General features: G+C 52.9%; 2 protein-coding genes across 2 annotated transcripts; both read left to right on the top strand.

The window, feature by feature from the left end:
- Positions 1 to 1,053: 1,053 nt before the first annotated feature.
- On the top strand, positions 1,054 to 8,774 carry NRAS (NRAS proto-oncogene, GTPase). The gene is made up of 5 exons (XM_033080010.2): positions 1,054 to 1,228; positions 1,871 to 2,049; positions 2,962 to 3,121; positions 4,328 to 4,451; positions 5,106 to 8,774. Exons 1-4 carry the CDS (start codon positions 1,118 to 1,120, stop codon positions 4,445 to 4,447), a joined length of 570 nt encoding a protein of 189 aa, XP_032935901.1. The 5' UTR covers positions 1,054 to 1,117; the 3' UTR covers positions 4,448 to 4,451; positions 5,106 to 8,774.
- A 5,837-nt stretch (positions 8,775 to 14,611) lies between these two features.
- Positions 14,612 to 22,145, top strand: AMPD1 (adenosine monophosphate deaminase 1). Its single transcript, XM_033080009.1, has 14 exons — positions 14,612 to 14,784; positions 15,298 to 15,463; positions 16,797 to 16,959; positions 17,159 to 17,378; positions 17,692 to 17,821; positions 18,095 to 18,289; positions 18,488 to 18,619; positions 18,701 to 18,864; positions 18,977 to 19,103; positions 19,468 to 19,631; positions 19,971 to 20,091; positions 20,513 to 20,686; positions 21,098 to 21,208; positions 21,962 to 22,145. Exons 1-14 carry the CDS (start codon positions 14,612 to 14,614, stop codon positions 22,115 to 22,117), a joined length of 2,196 nt encoding a protein of 731 aa, XP_032935900.1. The 3' UTR covers positions 22,118 to 22,145.
- Positions 22,146 to 22,509: the final 364 nt, after the last annotated feature.

Genomic DNA, 22,509 nt, shown 5'->3' with positions numbered 1-22,509 from the left:
AAAAAGCCTTGCTCTGTGCTCAGCCTCTTCTTTCCTCAGTGGGGGCTGTGTTAGCTCTGTGCTGTCCCCATCGTGTGCCTCCAATTCTCACAGCACCCTGAGGGATTTCTGTGCTTTATTCCAGTTTGCACAAAGCAGGAGCTTCCCCCAAAGCCCCCATCCATCATTGACCCTTCACTATTTATACATTTAACAAACAGCACCGTTCAGTGGTTACAAGTTCCATCACTTCTAATTAGTATCCATTAGTATCTCTCCCTCCCCGTGCTGCTCAGTCCCAGGTGCAGTTCTGCTCCTTTGGGGCACTCTGATCCCCTCACTCCAATTCCCTTTCCCCAGTTCAGCCGCTCCCTTCCCCTTGGCCCTGTCTCATCCTTAGAGCAGCAGCTGAGCCCAGTGCGCGCTGCTCCCCCTGCGGTCACTCACCCGGAGCTGCCCCGCTCCAGCTGCCCCTGAACAGCTTCTAAAAAAGCACAAAGCGTGATTCAAACCCCTTCTCCAATCCCGAGCGGCTCGGGGGCATTCCTCATTAGAAACCGCAGCCTGTGGGTTCGGTGCCGTTCCCCTTGAAAGCCCCGTGGTTCGGGGTTCGGCCTCGAGGCCGGTTCGGAGCCGCGGTGCCGCTGTGTCTGTCCCGTGTCCCTCTCCTGTCCCTCCCATGTCCCCCCGTGTCTGTCCTGTGTCTGTCCCGTGTCCCGCCGTGTCCGTCCCATGTCTGTTCTATGTCCCTCTCCTGTCCCTCCCGTGTCTGTCCCTGTCCCGCCGTGTCTCTCCGGTGTCTGTCCCTGTCCCGCCGTGTCCCGCCATGTCTCTCCGGTGTCCCTCCCATGTCCCTCCCGTGTCTGTCGCTGTCCCGCCGTGTCTGTCCCATGTCTGTCCCTGTCCCTCCCGTGTCCCTCCCGTGTCTGTCGCTGTCCCGCCGTGTCTGTCCCATGTCTGTCCCTGTCCCTCCCGTGTCCCTCTCGTGTCTGTCGCTGTCCCGCCGTGTCGCGCCCGTGTCGCGTGTGCGGAAGCGGCGCGGGCGGTGACGCGCGGGCGGGAGGCGGAAGCGGCGCGGGGCGATCGCGGGGCGGCGGCGGCGGCGGGGCCGGGCCGGGCCCGGCGAGGCCGCGGGGCCATGACCGAGTACAAGCTGGTGGTGGTGGGCGCCGGCGGCGTGGGCAAGAGCGCGCTGACCATCCAGCTGATCCAGAACCACTTCGTGGACGAGTACGACCCCACGATCGAGGTGCGGGGCTCGGGGCCCGGGAGGGGCGCGGGGGAGGCTCCGGTGCCGAGGGCGCTGCCCGGGCCGGGCCGGGAGCGGAGGCGCCCCGAGCTCCCCCAGCCCGGCCCGTTCTGCCCCGGCCTTCCTGAAGCGGACACGGGCGACCCAAAAGGGCCGGCACGGTCTGTGCAGGGCGTGGGTTCTGCTCACAGGGACGGTGTTTATGATAGGGGTTTTTTTTTCTTGTCCTTTTGAGGGATTTCTTTAAAGCAACGGGAGTTCTGTGTTTTGTAACAAAGGATGAGTGGGCTTAGAGTCATTTAAAATGGGATAGTTTGGGCGTGGTTTAAAATGGGATCCTTTGGGTAATATTTAAAATACTGTAGTTTTAGATATTGGTCGTTTTTCATTAGAGATGGATGAGAATCACAAAATCCAGACTGGTTTGGGTCAGAAGGAGCCATGGCAGGGACACCTTCCACTGTCCCAGGCTGCTCCAAGCCCCATCCAGCCTGGCCTTGGACACTGCCAGTGATCCAGGGGCAGCCACAGCTCCTGAGGAACAGCTGGAAAAGCTCCTCCTGTGTTTTTATTCTTCTGTTTCTCTTTGCCCCGTGCCCTGGCCGCAGGAGCAGGGCAGCGCTCACTCCCCGTGTGTTGCAGGACTCGTACCGCAAGCAGGTGGTGATCGATGGCGAGACGTGTCTGCTGGACATCCTGGACACGGCGGGGCAGGAGGAGTACAGCGCCATGAGGGACCAGTACATGAGGACAGGGGAGGGCTTCCTCTGCGTCTTTGCCATCAACAACAGCAAATCCTTCGCCGACATCAACCTCTACAGGTGCTGCCCCCCTGCAGGAGCACAGGGACAGGGTGGGACGCTGGCAGAGTGAAGGCTCAGTGAAGGCTCAGTAACAAATATTACATCTCCCACTTCTTTCAGGAAGTTTTGTCACTGTGCTGTGCCAGTGCAGAGAATCACAGGCTGGGGTGGGTTGGAAGAGACTTTAAAGCTCATCCAGCCCCACCCACCTTCCACTACTCCAGGGTGCTCCAAGCCCCGTCCAGCCTGGCCTTGGACACTTCCAGGGACCCAGGGGCAGCCACAGCTTCTCTGGGATGTGCCAGGGCCTCGTCACCACCTTTAGTCAGTTAAGACTTGGGATGGTTTTTAGGGTTTTTTTGTGTTAATCATATCATCAGTCCATATAAATATCTCCAAGGGGTGCCAAGAGAACAATGTCAGATTTTTTTCCATGGTGCCCAGGGACAGGACAAGGAGCAGTGGCCATAAACTAAACCATAAGAAGTTTCACCTCAACATGAGGAAAAACTTTCTCTGAGGGTGGCAGAGCCCTGGAGCAGCTGCCCAGGGAATTGTGGAGTCTCCCTGTCTGGACACATCCCAAACCCAGCAGGATGTGATTACCTGTTCCAGGTGGCCTTGCCTTGGCAGAGGGGTTGGGCTGGGTGATGTCCAGAGGGCTCTTCCAGCCCCAGCTGTTCTGGGTTTCTGTGAATCAGATGCCATTTACAGCTACAGAATGTCTTCTTTCAGAAAATGGGGGAGAAATCCAGAGTGAGTTATCCATGGACAGAAAATGAAGTGTACAAAGTGCTTGGCCATCCTGCTGACCCCCTGAGCCTTTAATGTGTTTTTGTGGCACAAGGTTGTTTGAATACTGAACTAAACCAGATTTTATATTGAGAAAATATTCCCTAATTTTTAATTTTTTAATTTGTTTTCCTAAAGAGAACAGATCAAGAGAGTGAAGGACTCAGATGACGTGCCCATGGTGCTGGTGGGGAACAAGTGTGACCTGCCCACGAGAACAGTGGACACAAAACAGGCCCAAGAATTGGCAAAAAGCTACGGAATCCCCTTCATAGAGACCTCTGCAAAAACCAGACAGGTGAGGGCTCCCCCAGGGTCTTCCTGAGAATGCAGCAATGACATTTTCCCCCAGGCTTTTGCCTTATTTACAAGAGAAGCTTTTTTTTTCAATCCCTTTACAGTTTTTAGCTTTTATTTCCCCACTCAGCTTGAAAGAGTTCTGGGCTGGGTCAGTGCAGGAATTGCTTCAGACTTGTCCTGACTTCATTTCAAATGGGTCATGTTGATAAATAACATAGAGAATAAAAAAAATTCAACTCCTCTGAAGTTACTAAATAAAACTTAAAACCTCACTAGGGAAAAAAATACTCAAAATAATAAGCATAACTAAAACTAGTAAATGTAGAGATAAAGAGACCCACAGTGGTTTTGTGGAAAATTATGGAACAAGAAAAAATAGCACCTGTCCAAAAAAAGTTCAAAAGAAAATCACCTTTACTATCAAAGCACTCAATAAATACAACCACCAAAACCCCCTCTTAATAAACCCCCAAAACCATAAAAAAACCTCCCAATAAGAAACATGCCTGCAAAATAATTCCTAAAAATAATACTTATGTCTTAAACTAAAACCACATTTTAATTAATAAATATCTTATGTTAAACTCTCACAAAACACACAGAATAAAAAGAAACCCAGCTACTTTGTACTGCTTCAGATTCTGTTAAAAATGTGATTCCAGCCAAGTTCAGCACTGTTCAGTGCTGGCAGGAGGAGCAGCAGAGTTTCAGCTGCTCTCTCTGGGGAGTGTCAGAGGCTGAGCCTGCTCACCCCAGACCTGCTTGGTTCTCTTGGCTCGTTAATGAAAGCCAATTAGCAGATTATGATTGCAGACACAATTCCCCAGTCTGGACTAATGGGCTTCTCCAGAGGCTCCTTGGGCCTGGTCAGCCAGCAGGGGAACAGGGCAGGGCAGCTGCCAGAAAATCCTAAAGAGCTGAATTCTAAGAATTCTAAAATTAGGCAAGGAGTAGCTTGTCTCCTCCCTGAGATAGTTTTCCATGTTGATTTGAGTGGTTGTTACCCCAGGAGGAGTCAGGAGGGTGAGGAGAGGCTTTGGGACATCCACACGAGTTTCTTCCTCTTGGGAACCACAGGATAAGTTTGGTGCTGCTCTTCCTGTAGAATTGGGTTAAAAAATCCATTAAGGGGTTCTGGGATGGGCAGATCAGTGATTTCAAAAGCTTCAAGGAAGAAAATGCCTGGCCCTGTGTTTGCATTCAGGGTGTGGAAGATGCTTTTTACACCCTGGTGAGAGAGATCCGGCAGTACCGGATGAAGAAGCTCAACAGCAGCGAGGATGGGAACCAGGGCTGCATGGGATTGTCCTGCCTTGTCATGTGAAAAGGTGAGCTGGACCTCCCCTCCAACACTGCCTTCTTGTCTCTGCCTCCCAGCAGCTGAGAAGTGTGGCTTAGAAATGCTGGGTGCTGTAGGTGGGGTTTTCCCCTATTAAACAACCTATGGATTCACAGAGATTTGGATCCTACAATGTTTTAATGCTCAAAAAATAAAAATTTCCCTCTAAGTTGGTGACAAAACTTAAGAAAAGGAGTTTTCATTCATGTCATCCTTTTGGCTGATGGGTGGATGGAACAAGATGATCTTTAAGGCTGCTTCCAACCTGAAACATTCCATGATTTCCTCTGATTTCAGTGTGTCATTCCTTTGTTTCCTTCCTTTGGGAAGCCATTTGGACTGTTTGGAGAATGTGTAATTTCTGAAGAAACACCTTGAAAGAGGGGTGTGCACAGCTGTGCTGCTGAGTGATTGACTCATGAGCTGTGTTCCTCTGGAATGTGCTGATTCCAGGAGTAACCAAATAAAATGGTGCAAATAATGAAATCTGACTTCCCAGCTGAGGGAAATTCCTCTCAACAATTCCCTGAAAGATGCTGTGAAAACAGGCAGACAGAACTTGCACTGCTCATCCACCCCAGAGTGGGACAGAGCTAATTAGTGCTAATTGGAGGTGCTAATTGGAGGTGCCTTTCTGTTCCAGATGCCAAGAAAATGTGGTTCAGGTGCAGCTGCTGGATGAGCCTCGATCTCCTGTGCTGCCTCCTGCTGATGCCTGCAGTGTTTCGGTGCCAGTGACAGACTCTAATTAACAGCAGAGTTAATTAGCACAAGATCCTTCTCCATGCTCCATCTGAAGAGAACATCCATGGCATCTACCTCCCTGCTCAGCTCTTGGAGCAGCAGCATCTCTGGATGTGCTGGGATTCTTTCCTCACTGTGTCACCTGGGTTTGTTCAAGAAGAAAACCAGTCACAAAAGTGAACTATAGAGACTAAATGCTGTGAAAAAGATGACACTTTACCTCTAGAGTAAAAGCTAGAAGTGCTGTGTGTCCCCTGTCTGTTGGAATCCGTGCAGTGCTGTCAGAGGAGTGGCACAGAGCAATGTCACACGGGGTTGTGCCACCAGGAGTGCCCTGTCCCCTCTCAGCTGGGTGTCTGCTCTCTGTGCACCTGTACAGCAAAAGTGCAACATCTCCAGTGCCAGGAGTGCCACCTACCCGATCCTCCATTTCTGTAATAAAAAGGAAAACCTTTCCTAGCTAAGTGCCTGTTTGCTAAGAAGATTTCAAGTTGTCCCTTGGGTTGAGGAAAACCCCAAGGATTGGAATTTCTTGGGAGCTCATTGTCTCAAGCAGGCAAGTGTGGTGTGGGTGATGTGTGCCTGCCAGGATCCTCCAGCAGGAATTTGGAGGCTGGAAGGTCCAGCAGGCACTTGTGAGACTCTTGGACAAGGGAGGGGACACACTGCATCTGTGTTTTACTTTCTTTGTGGGTGGAACAGTTTATATTCTGTATTGTTTTCCTGCAGCATTCAGATCTCTTCCAAGTTGGACCAAACCTGTCAGCTGTTCATTTTTAACATGAACTGCCAACATTTCTGGGCAGCTTCTCACTAATTAATCTGGTAACTGGAGGTTGCTTTGGACAGCTGCTATTCAGCTCTCTCTGTGACTTACAAATTGTTTTATTCTGAATTATTTTCTTACCACAGACTGTAAAGAGTCTCTTCAAAATGTCTCTAGACTGTAAAATGTAGTTGGAGTTTCCTTGTCAGGGAGGGAGTGTGGGGGGGTGGGGTTGAACTCTGTTAGGGGTGCAGAAAGTGGCTGCTCCATCCCTGGCAGTGTCCAAGGCCAGGCAGGATGCAGCTTGGAGCAGCTGGGACAGGGGAAGGTGTCCCTGCCATGGCAGGGGTGGAACTGGATGAGTTTTAAGGTCCCTCCAACCCAAACCATTCTGGGGTTGTGTGATGAAGGGGAGAAGGCTGAGAGCTGCCACAGACACCTGATTGCAGCATCCTTGCAAAATGAGGAACTGAGTTCAGGGATGGCTGCACAGGAGGTGTGGGACAGGCTGGTGGGAATTCAGGGCTTGCTCTGGCAGCCTCCAGCTGAGGGAATTGGGAGCTGAGCAGTTCTCCCCAGAACAAATCCCAGATGTGCTCAGTGCTGCAGGACCCCAGTGCTCCTTCAGTGCTGCCTCCTGCCCTGCTCCCTGAGTGCTGGGGCTGGGTTCTGTCCTGTGCTGGGCCAGGGCAGCTGAATTCCCTCCCCTGTGGAAGGAAGGAGCCCTCAGCCAACAGAGGGAGCATTTGGTCAGAGCCAGGCTCAGTTTCAGGTTGTTGGTGTCAGTCACACATCTTCATTTGGAGTGCTCAGTTTCAAATGGACATTAGAAAAATCAGTAAACAGAGAAGAATTTTTTCCTTTTAATATTGCTTCCTTCACTACTTACAGTCTTAATTCTCTTCTGGGAATGAAGAGCATCAGTCTGCATCACATTTTCTTTATCTGTGATAATCCTTATAAATACTTCTTTCAATTTATTTTGACTTTGACTGACGTGACTGATAAGAATTAAACCCGCAAAAAAATTACTGTAAAATATTATTTTCCAGCAATATACACACAGTGGTGGGCAGAATTGTGGGGGCCATTAGCTGGTGGCTCAAATTCAGTTTGTTTGATGTTGCCCAGAGCAGCTGCCCCATCCCTGGAAGTGTCCAAGGCCAGGATGGAGCAGCCTGGGACAGTGGAAGGTGTCCCATGGGATGAGCTTTAAGGCCCCTTCCAGCCCAAACCATTCCATGCTGATCTCATCCTGCTGCAGGTTAAACCTGACAGAACTGCCACCAATGCACAGCCAGGCTGAGAAAGCTTTGTCAGGATGAGTTTTCTGTGAAAGTCTTCCCTGTGGCAGGAGTTGAGGGTCTGCTCCTGAAGAGCTGTGTGGCACATGGGTTCATAAAAACAGCCCTGGGACATGAGGAAAAGCTTTTGGGATGCACATCTGCTCACACAGAGCCAGCAGGAAGGGGCAGTGTGGAGTTTGTGAGGACACTGAAAGGTGACATTCTGACATCCAGGTCTGTGGATGGGGTTTGATTTCGTGGGAAATGCAGGAATTTGTTTCCTGGCCAGCAGGATTGCTAGGAGCATGGCTCATGGGAAGCCTCTGGCATTGGATGTTTAAAGGCTGTGTGGTCAGCCTGGAGAATTATTTAGGTGGAGGTTCATCATAGCAATGCTCCACACTGCTCAGTGTGCTCTGGCTGGCATTAAAATGTACCAGCTGTAGCTCCAAAAGCTGGGAATTCTCAGAAATGTGTGGGAACTGACTGGAAAATGCATCTGCTTCTCTTTGCTGTTCCCTTTCTCTTGGGCTCTGTAAAACCTGAACAGGGAGAAAGGATAGATCTCTATTAGTGTCACCTTTGGAGCCTTTAGAAGGATTTTTAGGATTTTTTCAGTTTTTAGGATGCTGCAGAGCTGACCTGCACAGGTGATCCCATCTCCAGCAGTGTAGTTCCAAATCCAGCAAAAAACAAAAAATACAAAATCAGGGTGTTGTACTGGTCAGGAGTGTGAACTGAATGGTTGTGATTTGTTTCCAGCTGTCTCAGAGACCTCTGGGTTTGGTGGCAGCAAAGGACTGGAAGGAGAAAACCCTGTGAACTTTTGGGAAAATTATTTAGAAGATAAGCACAGAAGGTTTTGCACAAGACAGGTCCCTGGAAAAGGTGGTTTAGCAGATTTGGTCCAAATATTGTTATTGAGAACAGCACAGCTCTGCACTAGTGCCAGGCTGATTTCACTGCCCTGACTGGGCACAACAGACATGAACAACTTTTGAGGTAAAATGTTAAAAAAGGGTAAAGCTGCTGTTCAGAACCTCCAAGTGCCAATGACTGTAACAGATGTTCCTGTTGCTGGGGCTGAGCTCTGCAAGGAGCCTCTGGAGCTCTGGGCTTGTTCCTCTCTGGGTCCCCAGCCCTGCTCAGATCCTGCCCTTGGCCTTGCTAGGACTTTGGATTTTAATCAGGATGTTTAAGCTGCCATCATTTTTAGTACAGCTCAGACTTAGAATTGGATTTCAAGCAGCCTCAGGCCTGTGGGGGAAGGAGAGCAGTGGAAGTTTGAGTCCCATTCTGACCTGTGTGTGCTCCTCAAAATCCCCAAACCTTGAGTGTCTGCCTGTGTGTAACCCTCAGGATGCTTGGGAAATGTTGGGATCTGGATTTTTAACCCAAGGGCTAATTTGTTGTTACTTTGTTTAATTATTTGCTTTCAATAATGCATCTCTTTTGGTTTGAAGTAAATTATTTTGCTTCTTAAATAACTTTTTTAAAGAATAAACTTTGAATTCTTTGGTTGTTTTCTTTGGGTTCTGGGCAGGGGATCCATGAGTGGGTTACAGGAGGTTTATCACAGTGCCCTGTGCTTTGTCTGTGGGTGGGATTTACTCCATTCTGTCGTGGGGCAGGGTCAGCTCTGTCCCAGATGTGCCCTAGAGCATCCATGAGCAGTGAGAGTGGCCTTGAGAGCTTGGTGCAGAGTCCAGGTTTAATGACTTCACCAATCTGCATCTTGCTGCTGCTGAATCTCGTGTGCTGTGGGGTCCCTCAGGCTTCTTTACTTGATATTCCAATGGCAAAACCAGCTATTAAGTTACTGCTGTGCCCAAATCATGATCTGTTAGGCTTTTAAATTGCTTGATTCAGTCTTCTAAAATTCCTCCCTGTTGCCTTACCTCCTGCAAGAAGGGAAATTGTGTCAGCCCACACAGTCAGTAAATGTGCTTCAAGGGTATTTCTCCTCAGATGTGTGTCAGGCAGCTGAAACCTGCAGTCCAACCTGGCTGTTGTGTCAGGAATTTAAAAACAGACCCCAGGAGCAGGGACACAGAGCTCCTGCCCTTTGGCTGCAGCAGTCACTGCCTGTCCCAAGGAATCACACCCTGAGTTTGGGTGGGGGTAAATCCCAAAGGTTTCTTGGCTTGCTGGGAAGGTTTCCCTGCAGTGGGTTTGTTCCCAGCTTGGTCCTGCAAAGGAGCTCCCTGCTGAGGAATGATTTTGGGTGTGCCCTGGAGCAGAGGCTGACTGCAGCAGCCCTGGGGGATCTGTGGATGTGGATCAGGGGATGGCAGAGCAAGGTGGGGAGAGAAGAATTTGCTGAGGGTTCCCCCAGTGCTGGGTGAGTTGATCAAAGGCCCTGGTGAGACCCCTCTCTGTTCATGCTCCTCCTCTTGAGGAATTTAAACCATTTTCTAGCAAAGCTTCCCCTGTTTGGGCAGCACCCTGTGCTGTGGAGGAAGTCCTGCTCAGTAACCCAAGCTGCCAAATTTCTGGCAGGTCCAACCATCCTGCCTTGGCTGGGGATGGGCAGAATGAGGCAGCTCAGAGGTAAAATGTGGGGGATTAGAGCCACTCCAAAGCCTCTGGGTGTGAACCACTCACTTTCCAGCTGAAAAAGAGTGGGAAGAGAGGCTCTTTGGGTCAGCCCTTGAGTTTGTACAGGCCCTGGATCTAACTTTAGCACAGTGTGTACCCAGGCTTTACTCAGATTTCCACCATGAGCCCACCCAAGCTCACCCTGGGATTAAAAAAGCTGAGGGATCAGAAGATGATCAAGACCTTCTCTTGAGGAAGATGACCTCTGCATCCTAAAGGTTATTTTTGGTTTCAGATGTGAAGCCCAGGATCCCAAGGAGGGTTAGGGGCAGATAAGGTCATTGTGGGAGAGCAAACAAGCAGGAGACAGATTTTATGGACCTGGAATGAAACAGCTAAACAATAATGTGGTGTGGAGACTCAAACTTGGGGATGGGTGAGAGCAAGAGAATTCAGAACCTGAAGGTTTTATCAGCATGAGAGGGAGACCAAAGCTGTACCAACATCCCAGCTCTGCCCTGGTGCTGCACCTCTGCAGGTTGGAGGGAGGGAAATTTATGTTCTTGGGGAGTAAGAGGGAAGGAGGAATAAAATTCCCTAAATTCTAGAGAATTTCTCAATTGTCACCCTGCTTGTTTCAAAGTTGTGCCCATCACATAGTGGGCACATCTCTTCCAGAGACTTTCTGGATGCTGTGGAAATTATCTCAGCTGGAGAAGCTGTGCCACAAAATTCCTGTGCTCCTAAGGACAAAATCCATGGCTTGTTATTTCCAGCTCTGTATTTTATTTTATTTGTGCAGGTGACTCTCTCACCCATTCCAGCCTTCTTCTTGGACAAGACCTTTCCATGGCTGTTCCTGCAAAACGTGGCACATATGGATGCAGATATAATTCCAAATAATGGGGGCTGTTCCAGGTGGTTTTTCTGTTCCCTTCAATGCTCTGACCAAAGCCACCCTTTAAACCAGAGCCAAGCTCTGCCCAAATGCTTTGTCCTATTCCAGGGCAGCTTTTCCACACCATCAAGAATTGAAGCACACACAAACAGGAAAGACTGTTTCACATCAAAACTATTTTATCCTCCTGACCTGCTCAGTCTCACCACTTCCCACCAGGAATCTGAATCAGAAGCTCAGAGTTATTCTGGCAACACGCAGGACACAACAAATTCTGCCTTTCTCTTCACACAGGAGGTGTTTCCCTGCTGCAGGTGAGATCTGAAGGAGGTTTGAGGACACCCTCAAGGAGGGTACAGCCCTCAAACCCAATATGCTGGAAACCTGCTTCAGATGAAGCCAGGAGGAGCCTCCTAAGCTGAGACTGCTCTGCCAGACCCGAGCTTAAGGCAGGAGTTCCCTGACTCACCTTGGGCTTGACTGAGAGCTGCTCTCTCAGCAGGTGAGATACACCTTGGTTGTGGTTCAGCACATGCAGAACTGATTATCAGATCAACATTAGGACACAAAGCTTGAAAAAGGCAGCTCCTGGAAAGCTCAGGAACAATCTGTGGCTCCTTCCGCTTTCCTTTTATTTGTTGGATTCAGCTGGGAAGAAGTGAGGACGTCTGATAAAATCCAGGCTTTCAGACTGATCCCTCCCTCAGGAAAAGTCTCTGAACATCTCAGGTGAGAGCACAAGGTTTGTACCTATCCACAGCCCCTGTTCTGATTTGAAATTTCCTTTAAACCTTTGGTTCAGCACAGAAGGCATCAGGGTTAGTCTTTCTTAAAATGCTGAATTCCACAGTTCACATTAGAAAGTTGCAGCTGCCCTGGAAGGCAGAAATCTGGCCAGACACCAGGTGACACTCCACAGAATTTAAAATACAAATGTGACTTAAAGAAAAACATTCATTGAACTTGAGCCCTGCTTTCACCTGTTTCAGTGCAAGTGCTTGTGGCTGCACTTTAAATAGTTCCAGAGTTGATTTCCACTCTCCTTTTAGAGTGGGAGGGTCTGATTACAGGGAAGGGAAAGCAGTAAAATTAGTGTTGGGTTGCCAGGCAGTCACTTGGCCCCTTGTGCTCGTGGACTCTGGGGTGCTGTTGAGGCTCTGAAACGCTGCTGAGATGTCGCGGGTGAGAATTCCAGGTAGGTCCGAAAGCCAAGTGAGAGCCAAGGAGCCCCAGGGCAGGTTCCAGGCCCACAGCCTCAGGGATTTGCATGTGTGGTGTCCAGGGGACCTCACTGGGACCTCTGGGCGTTTTTCTTCCTGCTTGGAGATGGTTTTGGATAGTGCAGTAAGGAAATTGTGTTCTTGTTTAAATCTTGCTCTGCTTGTGCTGAAGGAACAAATCTCTCCTGCAGTGTAGTGTGTCCTGTAATGAGATCATTAAATCCCTGGGGAAGGGCTCAGAGGGATTTCAGGAATCTCTGTCCAAGCTGGTGAAGCTCAGATGTGGGGAGCTGCAGCCCCAAGGGGATGGGAGCAGGAGCTGGGCAGCAGGAGCAGGGCCAGCCAGGCTCTGCAGGGCAGTGCAGAGGGACGTGTGGCAGGTGACTGCAGAGCCCTGAGTGATACCAGCACCAAGCAGCCCTGATAGGAGCGTGCTTGGGATTGCAGGGCTGTGATGTGAGACACTGTCCTAGCACATGAAGCTGCTGCTAAAGCCTGGCCCTGCACCATCAGTGTGAGGCTGTGAACCTTGCTGAGTGTAATTTCCATCCACTAAAGAGGTGAAAGGTCAAACGAAACATTTCTGGGATGCTTTGCTGGCAAATGAATCCGTGGAGTCAGGGTTCTGGAGTGTTGTGTTCAGCAGGCTGGGCTTTGGGAAGTCAGCAGCTGTGATGCCAGAGCTGCAGCCTGAACTGCTGGGTCAGTGCAAAGGGCAGGGGCTGCACCCTCAGAGTGCTGCTGGCACCGTGCTGACCAGCAGGGAGGGTCTGTGCAGTGTCTCAGCTCTCTGATCCTCTTGGGGAATAAGGGGAGCTGTGAGCACAGGGGGATGGAACTCAGCATCTCTGAAATCATCACCCATCCTGAGGGCCACAAAGGAGGGCGAGTCAAAGGCAAAAAAATAGCAAAGCCTGGTGCTCTGGAATACCTGCTTGCCTGGTGAGCAGCAGGGGGCTGTGCTGCCCTCCCTGTGTCCCTGCAGGTGCAGGGAGAGCCCTCCAGGCCAGCTCAGCCTTAGCACAGGACTGGTACCTGTCAGGCTCTGGTGGTGTGGAGTGAGAGGATCTGGGCTCCAGAGAATGGGCACTGCAGGGAAATCAGGGGCTGTGCCAGGCAGGAGCTGTGCCAGAGCCACCCTGGGGTGGGTGTGCGGGATGGACTTGCAGGGGGGTTTGGTTCCACACTGAGGCATCACCGAGGCTCTGTCATGGGACAGGCAACTCCCTCTTTGTGTTCCTCAAAGTGACAGCTTCTTCTCTGCCTTTTCCTTCCAGTATCTAAAGGGGCTGCAAGAAGGCTGGAGGGACTTCTCAGAAGAGCAGGGAATGACAGGACAAAGGGGGAATGGTTTTAAGCCAAAGGAGGGTGAAGTTAGATGGGATATTGGGAAGAAATTCCTCCCTGTGAGGGTGGGGAAGCCCTGGCACAGGTACCCAGAGCAGCTGTGGCTGTCCCTGGATCCCTGGCAGTGCCCAAGGCCAGGCTGGATGGGGCTTGGAGCAGCCTGGGACAGGGGAAGGTGTCCCTGCCCATCAGATGAGCTTTAAGGTCCCCTCCAACCCAAACCACTCTATGATTCTTTTACAAGAGGAAGGTGTGGAAGGCTTTGGCTAAACTTGTACTTTGCTAATCCCTTTTTAAAGACTGAGGAGGTGATAAGGCAGAAAGGCTCAGATTTTGAAGGGCTGATCACAACAACTTTTATTTTGTCTCTGTTTTATCTCAAACAGCAGAACAAAAACGTGAGTATTGCTGGGTTTCTCTATGCTCTGCTGTGTTACTGCCTAGACATGATCACTGGAACCAAGCAGTTACATGGTCATGTAGCTCATGTAGATCATGTAGATCAGGATCATGGTGATCCTTTAGCTGCTGGGGAAGTGCTAGTTCCTGCCAGTGCCAGCTCTGCCCTTTGATACAGCACCAAAATATGCAATTTGTTAAAGGTCATTCTGGCACTCTGAGTGCTGTTGAGAGCCCTTTGCTCCGCTTTGCTCCTCACCTGTGACCATGTCCTGTGTGACACTCGATGGTGAGGTCCATCCCTGGGCACTGATCCTCACCTTGCCTCGTGCTGAGCTGTCAAAACCTCTGTCAGTGCCCCTGTGCTGCCATGCAAACATCTGCTTCTGGGAGTGGCTGCCAGCAGAACCCTTGGGTTCTTGTTTTATGGTGTTCTCTTGGCAATGGAAGGGCTTTTAACCTTCCTTGTCCTCCTCCATAAAGCACCACTGTGTCAGTGCACGAAGCAAAGGTGGGCTGGGAGTGCCCAGCTGGGGTCCCTGGCTGCTCTGGGATGGTGGGAGCTGAGTGCTCGGGCTGCCAGCTCTGCCCCCATCCAGACCTCTGCCTTCCCCCTGACTGTAGATTTTGGGCTCCCTGGAGCTGCAAGAGCTCTGCCAGCTTTCCCCTCTTCCACCCAGTGCATGCTCCCATAGCTGCCCTTCTCAAGGACCTGCTTCTCCCTGGGCCTTTTGGCAGCACTCTTGGACTGTATTTACTTTTCCTGCTGTGCTGGGGGCATCAAGGTTTGTCTCCAGCCCACCAGGTGTGGCCCAGCCCTGCTGCAAATTCAAGAGGTGGCTGTGGGGGCCATGTGGAAATGGTAGCTGAGCATGGAGCTGCAAGGGGCCCCTGCCTGTTCCAGAGGCTGGAATCAGCTCCCTGTGGGACACTGAACTGCTCTTTGCAGAGATGGACGAGTCCCTGCGCTCCTTCGCCGAGAAGGTTTTTGCCTCCGAGGTGAAGGATGAGGAGGTCAGGGGGGAAATCTCTCACTTCGATGTGGAAGAGATCTGCCCCATCTCCCGCCAGGAAATGACACTGCACATGATGCTCCAGGAGACCAGTGCCACAGTGGAAAAGCGGTGAGTTCCCAGGAGCCTGGGCAAGGAGAGGGGCACAGCCTGCACCTCCTGGCCACAGCACACAGGGGAGATGTGAATCAAGGCCCTTGGGCACAGCTCACCACACCTGTGGAACAAATCCTTGATAATCCCAGGGCATCTGTCAGGTACTCCAGGATTTCCTCTCCAACTGTTTGCACTGTTGGACAGAAAGACACCCTTGGCCTTTCCCTGGGTGTCAGCACAGCCATGGCCACACAGATGTTGGGGAGGGAGAATTGGACATTCTGGAAAGATGCAACTTTCCAAAGCCTGTGGCTATTCTGTGTGCTGCTTCTGGCAGCACCTGGTTAAGGTGCTCAGAGTCCACCAGTGAGCTGGGTCACAGCTTTGTGCTGTGCTCAGGAATCACCAGTGAGCTGGATCGTGTTGTGCACAGCTGGATCGTGTTGTGCACAGCTGGATCACGGCTGTGGGAAGTGTCCCTGGCCCTGCAGCTGTGTGTGGCTGTTTGCCTGAGCCTTTCCCGTGCAGCAGGAAGAAGCTGCTCCGCATGCAGACCACGGTGGTGGCACCGCCCACGGCTCCGATGTCCGCGCCCAGCCCGGCTCCCAGTGACGAGCCCAGCTCCACGGGCCCCCAGTACAAGGCAGTGCCCGACTTCCAGCGGGTGCAGATCACTGGGGATTATGCCTCTGGGGTAGGTACTTCACGGCTGCTCCCTTTCCATACTGGCCACCCCACGGTCCCTGCCTGTCCCTCAGCAGTGCCAGTGGCACAGGAGTCTGCACCAGCTGCACAGCTCAGTCTGTGCCTCACAAACATCTGGGGGTGCCCTGCTGCATCCCTGGGGATCCAGAGCTGAATTCCTTAGCAGGAGCTGTGGGGTGCTGCACATTCCCATGGGATTCTCAGGAAGGGCCTGGCAGGGCAGGCTGTGCTCCCTCTGTCACATCCTCTCTGCTTGCACACAGCTCTGAGTCTGTGCACATCCAAGGATCCCAGAAGGGCTGAGGGAAGTCACCAAGCCCTGGTGCAGGCAGGGTCACCCAGAGCCAGTTATCACATCCCCTGCTAATCCTGCCTCCCTCTCCTCCTCAGCCTCTTACCTTTGTGCTGCTTCTAAGAGCCTGCTGGAGGGCTGCTCAGCCTGGAGCTGCAGAGCAGAGGGGATCTGGAAATCCCTCCCTGCTCAGGCACTGGGTACACTCCTGCTGCCATGACTGTCCTAGCTGGGAGTGCTGGTTTCCCAGCCTACTCCACTCCAGCCTCTTCTGACTGCCCAAAACACTTGTCTGTGCAGTAAATCAAAAATCATTGACACACAGGGTTAGTGCATGTTGTTGTTCCTGCTTCAGTTTCAGCCTGGGCTCCAAAAATAGCTTTAATGTTTTCCCAGGCCTGGCTTCCATTTCAGGGTCAATTACTGATTGCAGTGAGGAATATAAGAGGGGATGACATCAGAATTCAATGGTTCTGGAACCAGGAGCCTCCCTTTGTCCTGCCTGGGTCTCTGCCTGTCATCCCTTCCTTGTTCTGCTCAGGCAGAGCAGTGGGACATTGATATGATTTGATATATGACATGATGAGATAGATGAGATATAAGATGATATGATTATATCATATGACAAGAAATTTGGAGAGGGACTTTTTACAATACCATGTAGTGACAGGACAAGGGGGAATGGCTTCCCACTGCCAGAGGGCAGAGTTAGATGGGATACTGGGAAGAAATTCCTCCCTGCGGGGGTGCCCTGGCACAGGTTGCCCAGAGAAGCTATGGCTGTCCCATTCCTGGAAGTGGCCAAGGTCAGGTTGGATGGGGCTGGGAGTACCCTGGAATAGTGCAAGGTGTCCCTGCCCACAGCAGAGGCTGGAACAAGATGAGATTTCAGATCCCTTCCAGCCTAAACTATTTTTTGACATTTATCTTGCCGTGACCGAAATCTCCCTCCACCTGGGTGCACTGGGGTGTCTCCTGGACACACCTGTGTCCAGCTGTGTGGTTGCCTTCAGCATCACCTCCCTTTCAGGTGACAGTGGAAGACTTTGAGGTGGTGTGCAGGGGTCTGTACCGGGCGCTGTGCATCCGGGAGAAGAACATGCAGCAGTCGCTGCAGCGGTTCCCCAAGACGCCCTCGCAGTACCTGCGCACCATCGAGGGCGAGACCTGGAAACCAAGTGACGTTGGCCCAGGTACATCCAGGCACCCCAGGGGCTTTCTCTTGCTTCAGCATGGGGCAGGGCTCAGGAAAGGGCTGTGCAAGGCACTTGCCCAGGCCCCTCCTTGGTGCCACAGTGGTGGGGTGTCCCTGCCTGCTGTGTGAGGTGGGGGAGCAAGGCAGGCCTGGGAGGTTTGGGCTGGCAGCCTCATGGAATTCTCCTTTTGCTGCAGTGTTCACCCCACCAGTGAAGGATGGACAGGATCCCTTTGACACTGGGAACCTCCCTGAGGACCTGGGATACCATGTGCAGATGAAGGATGGGGTAGTTTATGTCTATGCAGACAAGGCAGCGGCTGAGAGAAATGAGCCAAAGGATCTGCCCTACCCCAGCCTCGAGCACTTCATCGATGACATGAACTTCCTCTTGGTCCTCATTGCACAGGGGCCTGTGTAAGTGCACAACCCACCTGGCTCTGCATCAGTGGGCAGAGGGAGGTCAGGGCAGCCCCTTCCCCTTCCTGGGAAGAGGGAGGAACCCACTGGTGACACACCTGGCTGCCCAAATGTCCTCAGCCCTTGTCAGCCCTCTTGACTTGGGTCTTAAACAAAGCAGCACTCATGGGCTGGAGACAGGCCCAGCTTCCCAGGGAGGCACCTCAGGGAAGCAGGACTGGCCAGCATGGGCTCCTCCTCCCCAGGTGAAATCTGTGTCCCTGTGCAGGGGTGAGGAGCCCAGTGACTGTTCTGCCTTTGCCCTCCCCAGGAAGACCTACAGTCACCGGCGCCTCAAGTTCCTCTCGTCCAAGTTCCAAGTGCACGAAATGCTCAATGAGTTGGATGAGATGAAGGAGCTGAAGAACAACCCCCACCGTGACTTCTACAACTGCAGGAAGGTAAAAGGCACGGCTTAGAGCCCCAGGGACCCTGGAGAGGAGCTGTCCTGGTGCCTGTCCCTCCCTGAGAGCTGGATGTTAGAGTCCATGTCTGTAGCAGCAGCATTGCTCCTGTGAATGGGAATGTGCTGCTTTCCATGCTCTTGGCAAAGTTGTGCCCTCTGGCTGTGTTCACCTGCTGGGCTGAGCCCTGCTGCTCACCTGAGGGGTTTGTTCACCTCCCTGGTGATGTTACCTGAGCATCCCAGCTTGAAGCTGTCCCTGTTTTCCCAGGTGGACACGCACATCCATGCTGCAGCCTGCATGAACCAGAAGCACCTTCTGCGTTTCATCAAGAAATCCTACCTTGTGGATGCCAACCGTGTGGTCTATGACGCCAAGGGCAAACAGCTCACCCTGAAACAGCTCTTCCAGCAGCTCAAACTGCAGCCCTACGACCTGACAGTGGATTCCCTGGATGTCCATGCTGTAAGTGGCAGGACATTTACTGTAAGATCACTCTTGGGCCACTCTTGCCCCTGTGGTTTTCCCCTTTTCCTGTGCACCCACACTTGTTATGTGCATTAATATTTGTGTCCTGATTTTGCCATTTTGGGTGGTTTGGCTCAGTCCCTGCTCCCTGCCAAGCTGTGAGGGCAGTGTTTGAGCCTCACCTCCCTGCTCCAGGGCAGGCAGACATTCCAGCGCTTCGACAAGTTCAATGACAAGTACAACCCCGTGGGGGCCAGCGAGCTGCGGGACCTCTACCTGAAGACGGAGAACGCCATCAACGGCGAGTACTTTGCTACCATCATCAAGGTATGGAGAGAGGGGAGGAGAGCAGGGTGAGGCTGTGCTGCTGCTGTGGCTTCCCTTGCCATGGTGTGCTCTGGTTTGCAGGAGGTTGGCTCTGACCTGGAGGATGCCAAGTACCAGCACACGGAGCCCCGGCTCTCCATCTACGGGCGGTCACCGGAGGAGTGGGCCAAGCTGGCCAAGTGGTTCAACACCCACCGGGTCTATTCCCCCAACATGAAGTGGATGATCCAAGTCCCCAGGATTTAGTATGTGCTGTGGGGCTGAGGGAGCACTGTGCCTTATAGAGCTCCCTCATCCCTGAAAGGGTTGTGGGGACAGTGTTGTCCTTCTGCTAGCAATCCCTGTCTCTGTCCACAGTGATGTGTTCAGGTCCAAGAATTTCCTCCCCCACTTTGGGAAAATGCTGGAATATATCTTTGTTCCTGTGTTTGAGGCCACTGTCAATCCCCAAGCCCACAAAGAGCTGAGTGTCTTTCTACGCCACGTGAGTGTCACCTGGTGGTGTTGTCAGGAGTGGGGAGAACTCCCATTCCTGTTTGTGCACATGGAAAATGCCATCAGTGGCCAATTCTGGGGAAGGGGGGATGTGGCCAGAAGTGTGGGGAGGGGTCAGACTCCTTGGGCTGGCTGCTATGGGGTGTGAATGCCTGTCCACTCATCTCCTGGGAGATGTGAGCTTTACTCCTAGTCCTGGACAGTGCTTGGGGGGTGTGAGGAGCCAGGTCTGCAGCCCTGCCTGACCCTGCCCTTGGGGAGCACAGGGGCAGAGCCAGGCTCTGGTGAGCTGAGGTGGGGCATGACAAGGTGGGGAGTGTGAGATGCACCTTTTCTGTTCCCTTGCCAAGCAGATCACGGGCTTTGACAGCGTGGATGATGAATCCAAGCACAGTGGACACATGTTCAGCACTAAAAGCCCAAAGCCAGAGGAGTGGACTTCCCAGAAGAATCCATCCTACACCTACTACATCTACTACATGTATGCCAACATCCTGGTGCTGAACAACCTGCGCAGGTGAGGCCTGGCACCTGCCAAGGGGCTGCCTTGTGACTTGCCTCAGCTCTTTGATTGTTGGTGTGGAAGAACTGGGGTTCTCCTAGTCTGTATTTGGAGCATCATGTCCCAGAGCAATCCAGACACCCCTCGGTAGGTGTGATGGGCTGGGGTGAAAGTTGAGTGATTGCAGAGATGCATCTATTGCACACACAGAGGAGAGAAGAGAAGGAGCAATGTGCTCCTAGGTCAAGCTGGATTCCTGGGGACTCATGGTAGGGGCAGAGCTGTGCCTGAAGTCAGGTCCAGCCACACAACCCTGCTGTTGGTCTGCTCTGAGTGTTCCTTCCCTGTGCCCAGGCAGCGTGGGATGAACACGTTCCTGTTCCGCCCGCACTGTGGCGAGGCCGGGGCCATCACACACCTGCTGGCAGCCTTCATGACAGCTGATAACATCTCCCACGGGCTCAACCTCAAAAAGGTACGTGGAGCAGGCTGCCAGGAGCAGCCCAGGCACGGCAGAGCAGGAGAAGTGCTCACAGCTGCCTCCTGTAGCTGGCTTTACACTGGCACAGCCTGGCTGCAGGCAGGTGCTAAATGGTTCTCTGGGCTTCTCCAGGCATGTCTGGGGATGTGGCTGAGCAATAAATTAGTGTTTGGGGGTTTAGCCTCCCAGACTCATCACAGAGTATGTTTGTTATCACTGGAGCCAGCTGAATTGGCTCTCAGACAGCTCCTTGGCCTCTTGAGCTCCTCAGCCTGAAGCACTGAGTGCTGGCTGGCCCATCTCTGCACCACACACAATTCCCTGGCTGGGACCTGGCCTGATCTGAGCAGTGACCCTGGAGAGGTGGAAGGTGCAGCAGCTTTATCCCTAACTTGGTACCTGTTTGTCTTTGCAGAGCCCAGTGCTGCAGTATCTGTACTTCCTTGCCCAAATTCCCATTGCCATGTCTCCACTCAGCAACAACAGCCTCTTCCTGGAGTATGCCAAGAATCCCCTGCTTGACTTCCACCAGAAAGGGCTCATGGTGTCCCTTTCTACAGACGACCCCATGCAGTTTCACTACACCAAGGTACAGTGTGAGCTGAGCACTGGGGCTGGGACTGTGGGGCTGGTGCTGTGTGGGCCTTGGGTTTTTGGAAGCCAGTGGCACTTATAGAGGATCCAGCATATGTTGGGCCATCTCCCTCTACACCAGCAGATGTTCAGGTGGGATATTAGGAAAAAGTTCTTCACTGAAACAGGGGCCAAGCGTCTGAACAGCATGCCCAGGGCAGTGGTGCCTGGAAGTTTTCAAAAAATGATAACATATGGTACTTTGTGAAACAGTTTAATGGGCATAGGGGTGTTGGTTGAACATTGGACTTGATCCTGGAGAGCTTTTCCAGCCCAAATGATTCAGTGGTTCTGTGAGCTCTGGGACAGCCCCTGCAGAACATGGACTGTGCTGGCAGAGCTGCTGACCCCTAACCCTGTGCTGCAGGAGCCCCTCATGGAGGAGTACGCCATTGCTGCCCAGGTGTTCAAGCTCAGCACCTGTGACATGTGTGAGATTGCCAGGAACAGCATCCTGCAGTGTGGCATGTCCCACGAGGTGGGTGTTCTGTCCCACGAGGTGGGTGTTCTGTCCCACGAGGTGGGTGTTCTGTCCCATGAGGGGTGTCCTGTCACATGAGGGGTGTCCTGCAGTGTGTCCTGTCCCACGAGGTGGGTGTCCTGTCCCATGAGAGGTGTCCTGCCTCATGAGGAGTGTCCTGCAGTATGTCCTGTCCCATGAGGGGTGTTCTGTTCCATGAGGTGGGCGTCTTGTCCCATGAGGGATGTCCAGCCCCATGAGAGGTGTCCTGCCTCATGTGGAGTGTTCTGCAGTATGTCCTGTCCCATGAGGGGTGTCCTGTCACATGAGGGATGCCCTGCAGTGCGTCCTGTCCCACAAGCCGGGTGTTCTGCAGTATTTCATATCCCATGAGGAGTGTCCTGCAGTATGTCCTGTCCCACGAGGTCTGTCCCCTCCCACGAGGTGGGTGTCCTGTCCCATGAAGATGGGGTCCTGTCCCACACAGAGGGTGTCCTGCAGTGTGTCCTGTCCCATGAAGATGGGGTCCTGTCCCACACAGGGGGTGTCCTGCAGTGTGTCCTGTCCCACGAGGTGGGTGTCCTGTCCCATGAAGATAGGGTCCTGTCCCACACAGGGGGTGTCCCGCAGTGTGTCCTGTCCCACGAGGTGTGTTCCTTCTGGGGTGTCCTTGCCCACGGCCTGAGAATGGCGACCAGCTCTGCCCGGGGGCTCAGCGCTTCCCTCGGGCAGGGGGTCTGAAGTCGGCATCGCTGTTTTTGCCTCTGGCAGGAGAAAGTGAAGTTCCTGGGTCAAAACTACCAGGAAGACGGCCCCGATGGCAATGACATACGGAAGACGAACGTGGCCCAGATCCGCGTGGCCTATCGCTACGAGACCTGGTGCTACGAGCTCAACCTCATCGCCGAGGGGCTGAAGAACGAATAGGCGGGGCCCGGACCGCGGGGCCGGGGCAGTGGCGGACTGTGAGGGGGGCCGGGGCCGGGCCGGGGCCGTACCGGACCGAGGGGCGGCGGAGCCGGGGCCGTGCCGGACCCGGGGCCGTGCCGGACTGTGAGGGCGCCGGGCAGCGCAGTAAAACCCCGACTGTGAAGCGGCTCCGAGCGCCCTGAGGAAAAGGGGGCGGGATCATCGCCTGAATGACAGCCACGCCAGCCAATGGGCGGTGGTTCTGTGCGCCCTGGGGCGGGGCGCGGGTGGGCTCTCGATCTGAGTGACAGCCATAGCAGCCAATGGGCTGAGGCTCCGTGAGCGCCGGGAGCGTCCTGCCGGAGCGGGCCGAGACCGCGGGGACACGGGACGGGGCGCGGCGGGGGCGG

The sequence above is a fragment of the Catharus ustulatus genome, chromosome 25, assembly GCF_009819885.2.
Source record: "Catharus ustulatus isolate bCatUst1 chromosome 25, bCatUst1.pri.v2, whole genome shotgun sequence".
NCBI lineage: Eukaryota > Metazoa > Chordata > Aves > Passeriformes > Turdidae > Catharus > Catharus ustulatus.
The sequence above is the reverse complement of the archived record's forward strand: the minus strand, read 5'-3'. Positions and strand labels throughout refer to the sequence as shown.